The sequence below is a fragment of the Octopus bimaculoides genome, chromosome 5 (genome assembly GCF_046866305.1).
Source record: "Octopus bimaculoides isolate indiv1 chromosome 5, ASM4686630v1, whole genome shotgun sequence".
Classification (NCBI taxonomy): domain Eukaryota; kingdom Metazoa; phylum Mollusca; class Cephalopoda; order Octopoda; family Octopodidae; genus Octopus; species Octopus bimaculoides.
Window position 1 is genome coordinate 21,968,996 of NC_142932.1, and position 16,428 is coordinate 21,985,423.

The 16,428-nt window shown below is 36.9% G+C and overlaps 1 protein-coding gene across 3 annotated transcripts in view; it reads left to right on the plus strand.

Moving 5' to 3' along the window:
* Positions 1 to 2,125: 2,125 nt before the first annotated feature.
* The window catches only part of LOC106881103 (uncharacterized), a 28,098-nt gene continuing 13,795 nt past the window's right edge, over positions 2,126 to 16,428 (plus strand). Inside the window, exons 1-4 of one of the 3 annotated variants that reach the window (XM_014931334.3) lie at positions 2,126 to 2,384; positions 11,982 to 12,182; positions 14,050 to 14,183; positions 14,730 to 15,155. In XM_014931334.3, coding sequence (XP_014786820.1) covers positions 2,333 to 2,384; positions 11,982 to 12,182; positions 14,050 to 14,183; positions 14,730 to 15,155 — 813 coding nt within the window. In that variant the 5' untranslated portion in view covers positions 2,126 to 2,332. The remainder of the gene's footprint in view (positions 2,385 to 11,981; positions 12,183 to 14,049; positions 14,184 to 14,729; positions 15,156 to 16,428) is intronic. The other 2 variants (XM_014931335.3, XM_014931336.3) reach the window with 2 other exon arrangements.

Below are 16,428 nucleotides of genomic sequence, written 5' to 3' on the forward strand. Positions count from 1 at the left end.
GTTATTCTGTGGAGTACAAGAAAGGAATTGTGAAAGAGTCACATAACAAGAATCTTACAGTTTTCTTTAAGGAGAAGATGTTGGATCTCCGAATGGTTCGAAAATGGCTAGCAGAGTACGATAACCTCAGCAGACAGGTGGATGAGGCAAGTGCTAAGAAGTGCAAGTGTGGATCAGGTCGACAACCGTTATTTTCGGAGCTGGAAGATATCACCTCGGGATGGATTGTTGACAGAAGAACAAAGGCTTTAGTTGTACGCAGGGCTGATATTCAAGAAGGGGATTTTATATTACAACGACTGTGATAGTTGGGGAAGGGTACAAAAGAGTCATAATCCTAGTTTTATTATCATTATTTTTAATTCAAAGGTAGTGAGCTGGCAGAATCATTAGAGCAACCGAAAAAATGCCTTGCGACATTTGCTCCCGTTCAGAATTCAAATCACATTGAGATCAACTTTTCCTTTCATCTCTCCGAGATCAATAAAATAAAGTACCAAGTTATGGTATCAACTACTCTAAAACATATTTAGAACTCTATTTCAGAAAATTATCTCCGTTCTCATTGAGCATACAAGAGACAAATTCAGGTAGGGTAAAATGAGTAAGACAAAGTAAGGTAAATTTGCTTCTTCAATTCTTTAGAATTACATTTGAAAAAAAGGCCCATACACATCAGTATCGATCCTTAGACATCAGAACAACCAGAAATGCAACAAAAAATTGTGAATATTTGGGTCAAATGAAAGAGGACATTGGAAAACTGATACGATATGAAATTAACGAAACTCAACTAAATCTAAAAACTCAGCATAAAATATTATGTAGAGCATATTCACGATCTGCTAGGGTGACTCTCTTCCCAACATATTTACGCACCATACCGTTAAAGAAAACATTACTGAAATTAGTCGTTACTCACTTTTTCCCAATTTAAACATTTGTTTTGAAAATTGAAAATTATCAAATTAGACATTAGTGCGGAAAAAATTTGACTTGGAATCCGACAGAGAAAGGAATTTTGATTGTTAAGCACTAAACATCATCCAGATATTTTATTAGCAACCTCAATTATAATCGGGTTCAAAGTTAAAAATTTTCTTTAATAAAGAAGTACTTGTCGTCTGACTATGTTTCAAACCCTCTCATCTTCAACAACAACAACAACTATGCTGACCAATTTTTGGTCCAAAAGATGACGCAAGAGTACAAAATGATGATGCAATATTTGCAACGTAATGATTTTAAACAAGTAGGGAGAAGATAAAAATCAGCAATTACTTATTTTGCCCCACTCTATGATTATCATATCCCAGTTTATTAATTTTGCATAAAATAAACCAAATACATTTTACATGGTACTAATTATTAACAATTCGTTTACTTTCACTTTCCTTCAGTGCTAGTTGTTTCATTTTGTCCGCCATATTATATTCGAAAAATTGAAGGTGGTTAACGATAATTTAAAATAATTAATTGTTAATTAAACAGGGATTGATCACCTAACACATTTTTATATTTTAAAACAAAGTCTTAACACAGAGACGACATGACTTGAGAGAAAGAGAACAAGTTTTAGGAACAAAATGAAATCATTCTTTAAATTCTTCGAAATTATTTTCTTCTCATTATCAACAATACAGAAAAAAAGAAGAATAGTTTTACTTGGGTCAGATTCTTTCCAGTTATCGTAGACTTAATCAGATGAGAGATACACTTCCCCCTGGATATGACGTTGATCTAATACATGTAACTTTTCTCCATAGAAGAATTGAATTTTGCTCTGGAAGTCAATAGTTCACCTATGAGGTCCAGTGCTGAGAAAGGTAAGCGTCTACAAGTTTGTACGATGCAGTGCAAGTGATGTAATACGAATTAACGAGCTCCCGGCTGTATGTCCAGTAACTTTGAACAACTTGAACCATCGCTGTTCACTGCCTTCGAGTAACTTTTAAAGTAATAGGTGATTTATATTACCAAGATGCTACTTTGTAATTTACTAAACAAATAATATCGGTTTGCTATCCTGTCGTTTGCTTTCTGCACAAAGTTACAGGAATTTTGAAAAAATAGATAAAAATTTCAAATTTAAACAACGAAAACAAAATGTTATGACGTCATCGCGCCGTGTTAAATGTCAACGCCGAGTGAAAAACCATCGAAAAATTGGCCGTTAGAATCTTTCCTGTAACGAATGACTTTAAGCAGCGACTAAACAATTGATGTTTAGAAATGTTTTCTTCTAAAATTGAAACTTAACCTATTTTGGAGGGTTTTTTTGAGATTTATTTTTAATTTTTTTTTTTATTACCTATCAAGTGATTTAAAGACAATGGTTACCGTTTTCATACTTTATTTTATAATTTGCATCTCCTTTAACAAAGGTTAGTATTATAATGCAATTTTAAAACTCTTCTTAATTGTTCCTTTTGGCTTTAGACTACAACCACCTCATCACCACAAAATATCAAACACATTGGGTTTTTTGTACACAACTGTTTGCGTAGATCCATGTGTATATACGTGTTTGTGTAAATAAATGTTTATGTGTAAATATGGATATATATGCATCTAATAACATATATTAATTCACTTGGCAAAGAGTACAACAGGTTAAGTGCAGTTATTCCCGTAGCATATCTGCAGTTGGGGCACCTGAATTTTTTCGTCAATCTTCTCTGCCCTTTCTGTACTTGAGCCCTGTTCATCGACCATTCTGCTGTATTTGGACGAAAGACGCGGCCGTTATTAACCCAGACCCCGACTACGTCAGTATAGAATTAAATATTGGTGTAACTTTCGTTGAAGTGTTTCATTAGTTTTGGTAATCCTGGTGACGCCCATCTCCACTAGATACGGGTGCCTTTGGTTATCAAGGAACACCTTTGACAATTTTTTTTTTAAACCGATGTAAATATATTTATATAGTATATATGTTGTTGCTCGATCTTGTAGAGAGCATACAAGAATATGAAATATAAACTATTAAAGTTTCATACTTTGACATTTCTTTGGCTACCTTAAGATTAGTAAATGGCGCTCACAGGGAAAGAAAAAGGGCAAGAAATTGGGTGGGGCGTTTTTCATTCATTTTTATTAATTTCTTTTTTAAGTACTTATGTCTTTTCGTACAAGAGAGATTACGAGTCTGAAAGTTTTTTTCCTCCCCAGATTTCTGTCTTTTACATCTTTACTTTCAATTCTGTTCCCTTTTCTTTCCGTCTAGTAACTCTTCCAAATATAGATTTAATGAGTTCGAGTTCTGAAATTATAGTTTGATGTATTCTGGCCATGTTTGGCGTAAATTATCCAGCAGTCCTCATTGCTAGGTTTTTGAGCTTCTTATGTAAAGTGTTGTCCGACTTTAACCACAAGTGCTCTATAGGATTCATGTAGGTGGAGTGGCTTAACAAAAGAATGTCTTTTAATTCTTTTTTTTTTTTTTCCTGCAGTATGACTTTTATTTATTTAATTTGAAAACATTGGTTTAAGTTTGTCTTCAAGGATAGAAACATATTTTCTGAAATAATGTTGGCAACACTTTCACGCATGCCTCATCGCTCACAATTCCAAGTAGCTTCCAAAACCGGCATACTTACACAAGTGTGCCCTCCCTTGCTTTGTTTCCTCACAACTTTCAGAAAACAGCCATTTTCTACAGATAGCTTTTAAATGGTGCAGATTGCCATAATTTTGAATTTGATGTGGAAAAAAAAATTTGCAGGCGCAAACGTATACATGCTGATACATCTCATATTTACAAAATGAAACTTGAAATTTCGAAAGAAGTTACATGATGTGTCAATATGTATATGTGCGCGCCCACCGTTCTTTTTTTTTAATGTAAAGTTCCAATATAATCGTAATCTACACCATCTGAGAGGTATTTATAGAAATTTTCATAAAAAAATATCGTGTCAATTATCCGAAACTCCTCCCCGCTCCCGAAAAAATTTTCACAATGAATTCCGATATAGCAGTAATGGGAACACCTTTAATACGTCACTGTTTGACTATTGATGGTAGTAGACTCAGCAGGCTTCAGTGTCCGAAAATTGAGCAAACCTTCACTTGTATACTGTGTGCTAAACGTCAGAAACTTGCTATTTTCAGTAATCCACACATTCATTCATCTTCTTAACATTAATTGTTAACAAAATGATCTTCCTCTTAGCTTCACGTCCTTAACCAATCTGATGAAGTTAGTTTGCTACTTTTCTTGGGCTAATTTCTAGTTTATCTGCTGGTGTTGAAGTCTTTAAATGAGATTTGCTTCCAACTGATATTTGAAGACTTAGATCGACCCGTTCATAATTGAATAGATGTTTTACGATTTTCGCTAAACTGGACTATTCTGTTGACAGTAGAGAAAGGTATTTGTATCAGTTCACTTTCAGATTAACCAACAATCCGTTCACTTTCAAAATCAGAAACTTTTGTAATGTTGTATCCTAGGCATCTTGCTGAATAGGTAAATATCACAATAGGAAACGTATATTACTCATAATATAAATAAATAATAATAGATGGAGGCATACATTTTATCATAAAACTATTGGTGTCTGTTTCTTACATATTTCTGTAGTCATACATAGATAAATCTCATCTTTTTTTATGGGATGGGAACTTTAATTTTTAGTATCTTTATACTTTCACTTGTGATTAAGATCGGAGATTAACCTTTGAACAAAATAAACTCGTGCTTAGGGCACTAATAGATAGGCTACCACAGAGTAATTTTTTCAGTGTAAATCGTAAATTATAAATAATAATAAGGTTGAAAATGCGCATTTCCTCCTAGCTACTGTATGTAAATTAATTTATATTGTTTACTGTTATTTAGAGTAAAAGAAATACAATAAAAACAAAAGAAAACCAAATATATTTTTAATAAGGTTGTGGAGTTTGACTTAATTGTAAGTCTGAAAGCAAAAGAATTTTTAACCACTTATTCCACTTTCATCATTCATTGTACTTTGCTGTACTATAGAAAAGTAGAAAGGGGCACCATTGTTGAGCTGTGTTAGAGTAGTGGTTCCAATTTTTTTCATGCTGCCCCCCCCCCCTAGTTCTAAGGTCACATTCCTAGAGTCCCCACCCCCACTCACCATCACAGACATAGACCATTTTCTGCAGCAAATTCAAAACAGCAGTACTTCACAAATAAAATTTAACCTAATCAACCCTTTATTTATTTTTTTTTTTTGCATCCATTTGGTCACCCCATTATCGCCTCATTTTTCTTTGGATCTCCCCCCCCCCCACGAGGGGCGGGAGCGGTACTGCCCACTTTGGGAGCCATTGGTTTAGAGCATCGCTTGGCATTCATCTGGCCCTTCTTGTGACTTCAAGTCTAATTCTTGAAAGAAATAATCTCTTATAAATGTTGAATTGAAACGCTGTGTCCTCTTTATTTGCACGTTAAGTCACAGGCATTGTTTTCACTTTGGTCCTATAGAGTTTTTTTGTTTTTCCTCGGTGGGCGCCCCTTTGTGAACAGATTTCACTACTGTTTTTGTTTTTAGCTGAGATTTCTTTATCAGCTATGTTGTTGTGAAGATTTTCAATGATGTTTTTTTAGAATCTCTAGAACGTTTCTTAAGACCTTGACGTAAGTCAAGGGTTCTTGTTTCGCTTTAATATTTAAAACTGTTTACCAACACTCACTACTGCACTATCACTCTTCGACGAAAAGTTCTGAAACATTAAACTTCTTTCTCACGTCTAAGTAATTTAACTTTGTGAACTTTTTATACTACTGATCGTCAACGCAGACGATCGGTATCTTCCGCGTATTCTGCTATTCATTGTAAAGAAGTTCTTTTGTATACAATCGTCTTTCATTTTAAACAGTGTCCAGCAAATCTAAATTAATATATTGGTTCTTTTTAAAACAATTTCATTTGGTACCTGTTCTTATTTTATTATCATAATTTTTCTAAAATCATATAAAAGAATTCAACTCATAGTACTTGCCGAATATTGTCCTTATTGTTCAAAATTCTGATCTATATAATAATGTCAGCCGGCAAATACTGAGCTTTATGTCAAGGTTGATACTACCAGGCTCCCATACGTTTGTTCACAATCTCTCAAACGCTGAGCTATATTTTGATAAACGGCTGTTAGCTTTTCTGTTACTTTAGAATTATGGTATCGTAGTACGTTGATTCATCTACAACGAGTAGTATGTAAATATATGTAAATCCACTAGGGTGTGGGTTTACATATATTTATGTAGCTGAAAACGTCCGTTTTCAATGCGTTCACGAGATGGGTGTAGATATGTGTTATGTGTGTTAAATTTCAAAATCCTGACACGCCGCAAAAATGTAAAGGAAACCCTGTTCAAAGCGAATTTCATATTTGTTTCAGAGCTATTTACTAAAGCACAGACGTCGGCAGCAGTGGCGTTACATGGGTTTTGACCGCGTCTTCCTTAAATCTAACATACCTTCGACTGCAGACCACACCCGTATATAAGGTGACCACTCCGTGCAGTCCGTACAACCTGTACTCCACATGCTACTCCTCTGATTGCCGAAAAGATCTCGAATTTAAGGATCTTTAAAATTTCTGTTTAGTTCTATAGTTGATATGTATTCCACGATCGAGAATGTATCAATAAATATTGAGTTGAATAGAATATTAGACAGATTAGGGGCTTACAAGGCGATCCTTCGGTATTGGTCTCCAGAGCGTCGGTATAAGCAGACGATGTCATTCACCTACTTTTTCAGCCTAGCCTCTTTATGCCACGGGGAAAGGTTGTGTGGGTGAATGACGTCGTCTACCAATCCTAAACGATTGCCCTTTACAATGTTTAACACCATTTACTATCATTAAAGGTTGCAGATTGGTCTTCATTATCTGTATAGGTCGTTTTGCCATTCTGTCATTTTTATCCAGAGACCTCAGTTGTCAAGATAAATACTCTTCTTGTCAGATCTATAAAAATGATGTACAAATTAATTTTGTTCATGACATCTTGGGGGGAAAAGCGAACATCTATTCTGCAGCCGTTTCATTAGGAAAATGGTATGAGTAGTGCTTTTTTTCTGACACAAAACCAAACTGCATCTAATCTAGATTAATTCTCTTCCTAATCAATTGTGCTATAGCATTTTTTGTAACTTTTATTATCTGGCCTGGCTGTTTAATAGCTTTGTAGTTTCTTCTTGTTAGTGCATCTCTTTTGCTTTTGTAGCAGTTGACGATAATACTGTTATATTAGCCATTAGATATGATGCCTGATTTACCATGTAGATGATTAGTTCATGTCCCAGTCCTAGGGATATTTTAAGAATCTCAGTGGTAATTTCTGATTCAATGAGTGAATTTCATGTCATAATTTTCAGTCATCTTGATTAGCTGGTCCTTTTATTGGGTCTACTTTGGGAGTAAATCTTACTTCCATGCATTCTCCCCATTTACAGCCTCTAATTATAGCACTTCCATGCCTCTTTCTTTTTAATGCCTGTAAGACTATGAACGTTATCCTGTTGTACACACTTCTCTGCAACAACGTCTTGATTTTCTCCCAAATATACCTTGCAATCAGGAAAACCTCACTTTTTGCCCATGGTTTCTCTCCATACTTAATGTACCTAATAATTGGCTTCTTTTCTTCTCAACTTGATAATGCTCTTTGCTACTCCATTTTCTTTCATTGTCTTTCTAGAGCTGTCTCTTAGCCTTTATGTCTCTATCTGTGAAAGTATTTCACTTCCATGTTACAATCATTTTGGTTGGGATATTGCACCAGCCACAGATTTAGTCTGTTGTCCTCAGTAGATTGTCCCATAGAAACTCCTAGTTGTCCTTTATGATTTTCTATCCCCTCCTCTATCTTGTCATATGTACCAATATATCCCTAAACTTATTGCTGGTTGTTATCCCTTTTAGCCCATGTGTCCTCTGTCACTAGATTGTTTTCTGCTTCTGGGCCTGGCTAACTCTTACTCTCAAGTTGCAAAACATGAGTCTATGTTGGGATCTACCTTTTTCACCATAGAAAGACTTAGTATTCATAACCAACTATTTCTCTTTCCTGGGAAATATAAAGTCTGTCCGGCATCTATGTTCACTTGATTGGCAGATGAACACCTGATGACCACATCAAGAAACCAACCAAATTGGCAGGCTGGTTTTTGTATATGGTAGGTCATTTGCATCACAAAACTTGAGAAGCCTTGATCCTTCCTCATTTCATGTATCTTAACCATAGCCTTCATATTTGTATGCGTGTGTGTTTGTGTGTATGTGTTTATATGTATTCATATGTACGTGTGTGTGTGTGTGTGTTATACTCTTATTAACGCCAACCACATTACAGCACATTCTGTAAACTGACAGGGATTATGAAGGGTATCAAGCCATAGAAACAGTACTCAAACTGAAACATTCGAGCAAGCCATGGTCTTCTGACTTATTGGATCCTGTCAAACTGTCCAATCCATTCCAGTATGGTAAATGGATCTAAAATTATATATATATATATATATATAGGCGCAGGCATAGCAGTGTAGTAAGGAGCTTGCTTCCCAACCACATGGCTCCAGGTTCAGTTCCATTGCGTGGCACCTTGAGTAAGTCTTTTCTATAGCCTCAGGCCAACCAAAGCTGATTTAGTAGATGGAAACTGAAAGAAGCCCATCGTATATATGTATATATGTATTTATCTTTGTGTTTGTCCCCACCTCACTGCTTGACAACTGATGTTGGTGCATTTACATCCCCATAACTTAGCAGTTCAGCAAAAGAGGCCGATAGATTAAGTACTAGGCTTACAAAGAATAAGTCCTGGGGTCGATTTGTTTGACTAAAACCCTTCCAAGCAGTGCTCCAGCATGGTCACAGTTAAATGACTGAAACAAGTAAAAGAATAAAAGAATATATAAATATATATAATTATAAATAAAGGCTAAAGAAAAAAAATTTCCTTGCCAATATGCTGAAAAATAGATGCTAAATCATCTAACCACATAAAATATTTTCACTATATTATTACACCAGTATTGTAAATGGATTTAAAATTTTATATATATATATGTATATATATATATATATATATATATATACATATATGTATATATGGGTAAAGGACATCACAAACAGTAAACAACATGAAATACGAAAACAAATGAGTTGAATACGCAGACAACGAGAGAAACAAATGGAAAACAGGACAAGTAACATATAGAACGATCCTTCATCAGTTGTCGGCTCTCTATCCACTCCTCATTTCGAGCATTAGGCAGCCGACAACTGATGAAGGGTTGTTCTTTATGTTACTTGTCCTGTTTTCCATTTGTTTCTCTCGTTGTCTGCGTATTCAACTCATTTGTTTTCGTATTTCATGTTGTTTACTGTTTGGGATGTCCTGTGCCCATATATGCCTATATATATATATATGTATATATATGCATATATATATATATATGTATATATATGCATATCATCATCATCATCATCGTTTAACGTCCGCCTTCCATGCTAGCATGGGTTGGACGATTTGACTGAGGACTGGTGAAACCGGATGGCAACACCAGGCTCCAATCTAATTTGGCAGAGTTTCTACAGCTGGATGCCCTTCCTAACGCCAACCACTCAGAGAGTGTAGTGGGTGCTTTTACGTGTCACCCGCATGAAAACGGCCACGCTCGAAATGGTGTCTTTTATGTGCCACCCGCACAAGAGCCAGTCCAGGGGCACCGACAACGATCTCGCTCGAAAAACCTCATTTGTCACTCACACAAGAGCCAGTCCATGGGCACTGGCAACGATCTCGCACGAAAGATATCATGTGTCGCCCGCACATGAGCCAGTCTAGGGGCACTGGCAACGATCCCGCTCGAAAGATTTCATGTGTCGTCCGCACATGAGCCAGTCCGGGGGGGGGGGGCACTGGCAAACGATCCCACTCGAAAAAGCCTCATGTGTCACCCGCACAAGAGCCAGTCCAGGGGCACTGGCAACGATCCCGCTCGAAAGACCCCATGTGTCGCCAGCCCTCGCTCAAAAAACCTCATATATATATATATATTATATTATTATTTGATTGAATGCCATGCATCCATTTCCAAGTATATATATATATATATACAAGGGCAACCTAAGTTTTACTTTTGGATCAATCTCAAAGTTTTCTTTGTGGTCTTTAAGGCTAAATCTAAGTCTAGAGGGTTCACAAATCTCAGTTATGTCGTTGATTCCTATTCTTTCATTAATTACTTAGCTTCAGGATTAATGGATTTGAGGACATCTTTGTTTATTATTTTGTGTTTTTTGAGTATTTAGCAAAGTATGAAGAATCAACGTTAGAAATCTTTTTGGAAACCACTCCAATTAAAGGACGAATCCACATTCAACCTGTTACACACGGGTATGTGTGCTTATGTATGCGTATACATATATATGCAAATGTATATATATATATATATATATATATATATATATATATGCATATGTATATATATATGCATATGTATATATAAGTGTTATAATATCCTAACTTATATTATTATTACTATTATTAATAACCGTGTGAACAGCCATGCTACATGGCAATGAAACATGGGCCATGACTGCTGAGGACATCCGCTGGATGTGTAATGTCAGTGTGCATGCACAACAGAGTGTAAGCATCCTGAGAGAAAAGTTGGATTTAAGAAGCATCAGATGTAGTGTGCAAGAGAGACAACTGCGCTGGTATGGGTCATGTGTTGCGAATGAACGAGGACAGCTGTGTGAAAAAGTGTCATGCAGTGTCACTCAATCTAGGAATCAAAACCTCAACCTTGCAATCCTGGTGTTCAACACTCTAACAACTAAGCCATGTGCCTCCACAGGGGTTACCTTGTAACTTGTAAGACTAACAGGAAAAATGGAAGGGTGGATGATGACATAAACTGAGCTTAAATCAAGATGTTAAGATGAGTCAACCCTTTAGCATTCAGATTATTCTGTCAAATGTAATGCTTATTAAACTCACATTGTTTTGGATTAAACATGTATTATCATGTAGCTTCAAGATTCCGATGATGCAATTGTTTATTTTTAAGAATGACATTGTAGGTTTGTTGTGAGAGGCTGGATATGGCCAATTTGAACATGGCCAGATATGGCAGGTTTAAATGCTAAAGGGTTAAAGTATGATGGGAAGAACAGATTTATTGTCGTCAGAAGGTGGTAAAGGAGGGGTAACAGAAGAGACAGTGCTGGATGGGGAGTAATGGAAGAGAAATAAGTGTGTGTGTGTGTGTGTGAGAGAGAGAGACAGACAGACAGACAGATGGACAGTGAATGATAAAGGTGAGCGTGATGAGATGAGTAGGGAACAATCTATTGTTATCCCACATTATATGGGTGAATATGAGCGGGTGGTGGAGGGAGCAGTGTGCAATAGAAAGAGAAAGGTAAGAGGATGTTGAGGATGCAGTGAGGCTGTAGGGGAGGGGATCAGTGAAAGAGGAAGAACAAGAAGATTACAGAGGCAGGAGGAGAGATAGATGAGTGTCAAGATGGCAAAGAAGCCATGGGGAAGTGCAGGCCACAGAGTGTCAAAGAGGCAACAAGGACAGAGGATGAAAGCAATGAAAACATCCAGTCACCATCATTACTTTTGTTTCCATGTTCTCTTTGTCATGCTTATGTATGCACACACACGCGTATATGTTTAGACATACACATCATCATATCATCATCATCATCATCGTTCAACGTCTGCTTTCCATGCTAGCATGGGTTGGACGATTTGACTGAGGACTGGTGAACCAGATGGCTACACCAGGCTCCAATCTGATCTAGTAGAGTTTCTACAGCTGGATGCCCTAGAAACTCTGCCAGATCAGATTGGAGCCTGGTGTAGCCATCTGGTTCATCAGTCCTCAGTCAAATCGTCCAACCCATGCTAGCACATATGTATATATATTTAGATGTAAATGATCTTTCTTCCTTTCTTCTCTGACAACTCACTGTAGTTTGTATGGGAAACACCAGTAATGGAATTGTGAAGCGAGGCAAGTTTACTCGGGATACTTGTGCCAAAGCCTGTGATTCAGAAACGACAATCAAATGCAAATTCTTCAACTTTGACAAGCAATCAGGGAAGTGTTACCTGTCCTCCACCATTCACCTTAATATGCAAGTTTCGGGCAGATCAAGAGACAAAAGTGCAGGAGGTAGATATGACCTAAAACTTTTCTGTATTTTCAATTGACGCTAGGGTGATGGCTTACTTTGAAAGAATTCATGCATGCACACACACATGCACACATACATGCATGCATGAACATGAATGAACACATGCATGCGCATCTGTGTGGTTAAGAAGTTTGCTTCCCAGCCATGTGATTTTAGGTTAAGTCCCACAACATGGAACCATGGGCAAGTATTTTCTACTATACCTCCAGGCTGACCTCACTTCTAAATAATGCATACATAAACATACATACATCTAAACACATAAACGCACTAATATTTTTGTTGTTGATATTGTAGCTGTTTAATCCAATTTGGCTCTGATAGAAAATATCTATAATGAAGGGCATTCTAACCCTGGCAGTCTATCTGTGATATGTGCAGCATGATGAAAACCATTCTGCATGAACTTTTCCAGTGTCTAGGTATTAATGAGTTAAAAAGTTATGCCAAACAGTTGTTGTTGTGTGTTGGACAAATCTAGCGGTCAATTGAATCCATCATGAATATTGCCCCACTGTCCTCCTTTAACTCTTTAGCATTTGTATTACACTGTCATATGTAATGTTCATTTATTCACATTGTTTTGAATTATGTATTATCTTGTAGGGTCAAGATTTTGACAATATGATTGATTATTTTTAGACTGGCATTGTAGAGTATGTGTGAGAGGCCAGATCTGGCTAGTTTAAACATAAAACAGGTTTGGGCTAGATATGGCCAATTCAAATGTTAAAGGGTTAATTTGGAAGGGTAGATAGTTTTCCTTTGTCTGATGACCATGGCGAAAGAGGTTGTGAGGTAGATGAGACTGAAACAATTGAAGACAGGCTCTTTCTCCTTCAGTGAAGTCCTCATTGATTTTTTCAAGTTCCATTTTGAAAGGGGCATGTGGGTGAAGTTGGAGATTTTCTTCTCCAGGAAATTTGCTAATAGGTTGGAGACATTAAAAATGGTAAGAATGAATGAATCTGCTCAGAGTAGGAAAGGGTACCTGCTCGTGGTGCTCAGGGTGATATTGATTTGTGGAGCTCCTTGGCTGATCCTTGTTAGAGATTCTCATACATCAGGAGGATTGTGTCATCCTTTTTATCTCATTCAGTTTTTTTCTCCCCTTATATGATTTCTATGTAAACCCCAACACTTTATTTAACCTGGTTTCATAATGTCCTCTTCATTCAATGCACTGTGACAGAAAACAAAAAGAAATCTTTATTGTTCATAATAGTATTGTAATATCAGACTTGTGGTATACCTCTTACTTTTGTTAAACTTTAAGGTCTGCCTCTAGGAATTTCTTCTTTCCAGTTGAATTCATTGCAAGTAAGAAATATCTGCTGTTTTAATAAATTTTTTTTCTCAACATGTAAATTTAAAAAAAAAAGAAACAAAAATATTTGCTAACAGAATGATGATTGAATTGTAGGTTTTATTGTTGGGTCTGTTTATGATGATGATGATGTTTAGCACCAGGTCAACTTTAGACTGTAACCAAAGGTATTCTTGTAGTGACCACCCTGTCTTTTTAGAGGAATACAGGACTACATTATTTAGTGTGTCTTTTCCTGTTTTAGATGGTAGGATGTAAGAAAAGAGTTGGTTGCTATTTCTAGCAGATTCAGCGACCGCATAAAGGCCTTTCTTGTTGACTTGTTTCTAATGATGATGATTATGATGAATATGGTGCTTATTATAACAATGTGGTTGAAGGTGATGATGAAAACAATGTTGATGATGGCAATAATGTTGAATATGAAAATAATGTTGATAATGATGATAATAATATTTGGGGGATAATGTTTTATGTTGCACTGCATTTAATCCATGTTATTGTTTGGCCTTTATTAGCAGCCATAGATGTCACTACCGAAACTAAAGACTACAATAAGTTGTACAAAGGAATGAGTGAGGGCACCCAGCGTAAACTTGAAGCTCTGCAGAGTAAAGTCAATCAGCTGAGAGAAGACATAGAAGATTTTGATGTAAGGACACTTTTTTGTTGTTGTTTTGACCTAGGCTTTCGTTGATCCAGCAGAACTATGATTAAAAGGAGTCTAGCATCTTTTATATAGATATAGTGTCAAAGATGCAGGTTTGACTGTGAGATGGATGTGTGGCTATACAGCTAAGAAGTTTGCTTCCTGACCATGTGGTTTGGGGTTCAATCCTACTGTGCAACACTTTGGGCAAGTGTCTTTTACTATAGCCTTGTGAGTGGATTAGGTAGATGATAAAGTGTGGGTTGGAGAGAGTCTTATGGTTGCATGCTGTTGATTTAAGAAACAAGAGGTGGATGTAAAGTTAAAACAAAGCAACATGAAATTCTCATGTTCTACTCTTAAGAGACAGGGACTGTTGCTGATTGTATGTGTGTATATATGTGATCCATTGACCTCCTAGCTGGTTGTCCTATTCCCTATCTACTAAACCACTCACATTTCATGATTATGACTGATACAAGAATATTTTTACATTCTCCTCCTCCTTTCTCTTTTAATAATTTTCTTCCATTTTATTCTCCTTGAAAGGAAATTCGACAAAAGGTCAGTGAGATGCGATTGGAGGCTGAGAAGGCATCAAAGACAAAATCTCAAATAATCGATGAGCTACAAAACAGTAAAGTGCAGCAAGAAATGGAGATGAACAAACTGAACCGAAAAGTAGAGAGCCTCATTTTGAACATGGAAAAAACAATGGCTGATGTTGCAGCCTTCAAGAAGACTCAGTTCAATTTTGAAAAGAAACAATCACAGATCAAACATATGTTAAGTGATCTGACTGCACAGATTGAAAACATCCAAGATAAGACATCTGTAATTCCAGTAGAATTGAAAAATGTAAAAATAGAATCCGATAATTTGAGCAAGGGCTTGGCTGAGATTAACATGCGAGACAAAACGCTGCAACATAACTTGGAAACTATCAAACAAGAAGTTTTGTATGCACGTCAGAAGGTATAAAATATTTTCCTTATTTTTAGGTACAACTTAGTAGCAATGATATAATAGCTGTTATTTTTTGGCTAACTTTGACCAGCTCTGCTTGAGCTAACTTATAACTCAAATTTAACTGATCAAGAGATCCATTTCACTGGTATTTCTACAAAAGGTTAGTCTTTTTTCTACTTTATTTGATTCATGGAGCATGATGTTTTGAAGTTTAGGAGCTAAAAACATGTGGTTTGACACTTGTAACTCTTTTGATACTAACCTGCTTGGGACTGTTCTTGGTTTTAGGATACAAACTTCTTACTTTAACCCTTTAGCACTTAAACCAGTCATATCCAGCCAAAATAACTTACCTGTATTATTTTCAAACTGGCCAGATCTGGCCTCTCTCACCTACCTACAATATTATTCTAAAGATAAGCAATCACATCATCGATATGTCAAAGATACAAGATAATACCTGATTAATTCAAACCAATTGCGCTGGTATGGACATGTGGTGAGAATGGAGGAGGATAGCTGCGTGAAAAAGTGCCACACCCTAACAGTTGAGGGAACCCGTGGAAGAGGTAGGCCCAGGAAGACCTGGGCTGAGGTGGTGAGGCAAGACCTTCGTACATTGGGCCTCACCGAGGCGATGACTACGGACCGAGACCTTTGGAAATGGGCTGTGCGTGAGAAGACCCGGCAAGCCAAGTAAGATCGTTGCCAGTGCCCCTGGACTGGTTCTTGTGCGGGTGGCACATGAGATGCACCATTTTGAGCGTGGCCGTTGCCAGTACCGCCTGACTGGCTCCTGTAGGATTTTCGAGCGAGATCGTTGCCAGTGCCCCTGGACTGGCTTGTGCGGGTGGCACATAAAAGACACCATTTCGAGCGTGGCCGTTTTCGTGCGGGTGACACGTAAAAGCACCCACTACACTCTCTGAGTGGTTGGCGTTAGGAAGGGCTTCCAGCTGTAGAAACTCTGCCAAATCAGACTGGAGCCTGGTGTTGCCATCCGGTTTCACCAGTCCTCAGTCAAATCGTCCAACCCATGCTAGCATGGAAAGCGGACGTTAAACGATGATGATGATGATGATGAATGTGAATAAATAAGTATTACATTAGACAGAGAAATCTGAATGCTAAAGGGTTAAAGTGATCTAAATTAAAATCTTCCATAACATTTTAGTTTGATCCATGTTCCAAACACCAGCTTAATAAAGGTAAATCTATTTTACAAAATTCATTACTTTCAGAATTGATTGAAACAAGAACAGTGTATTTCAACATAAAT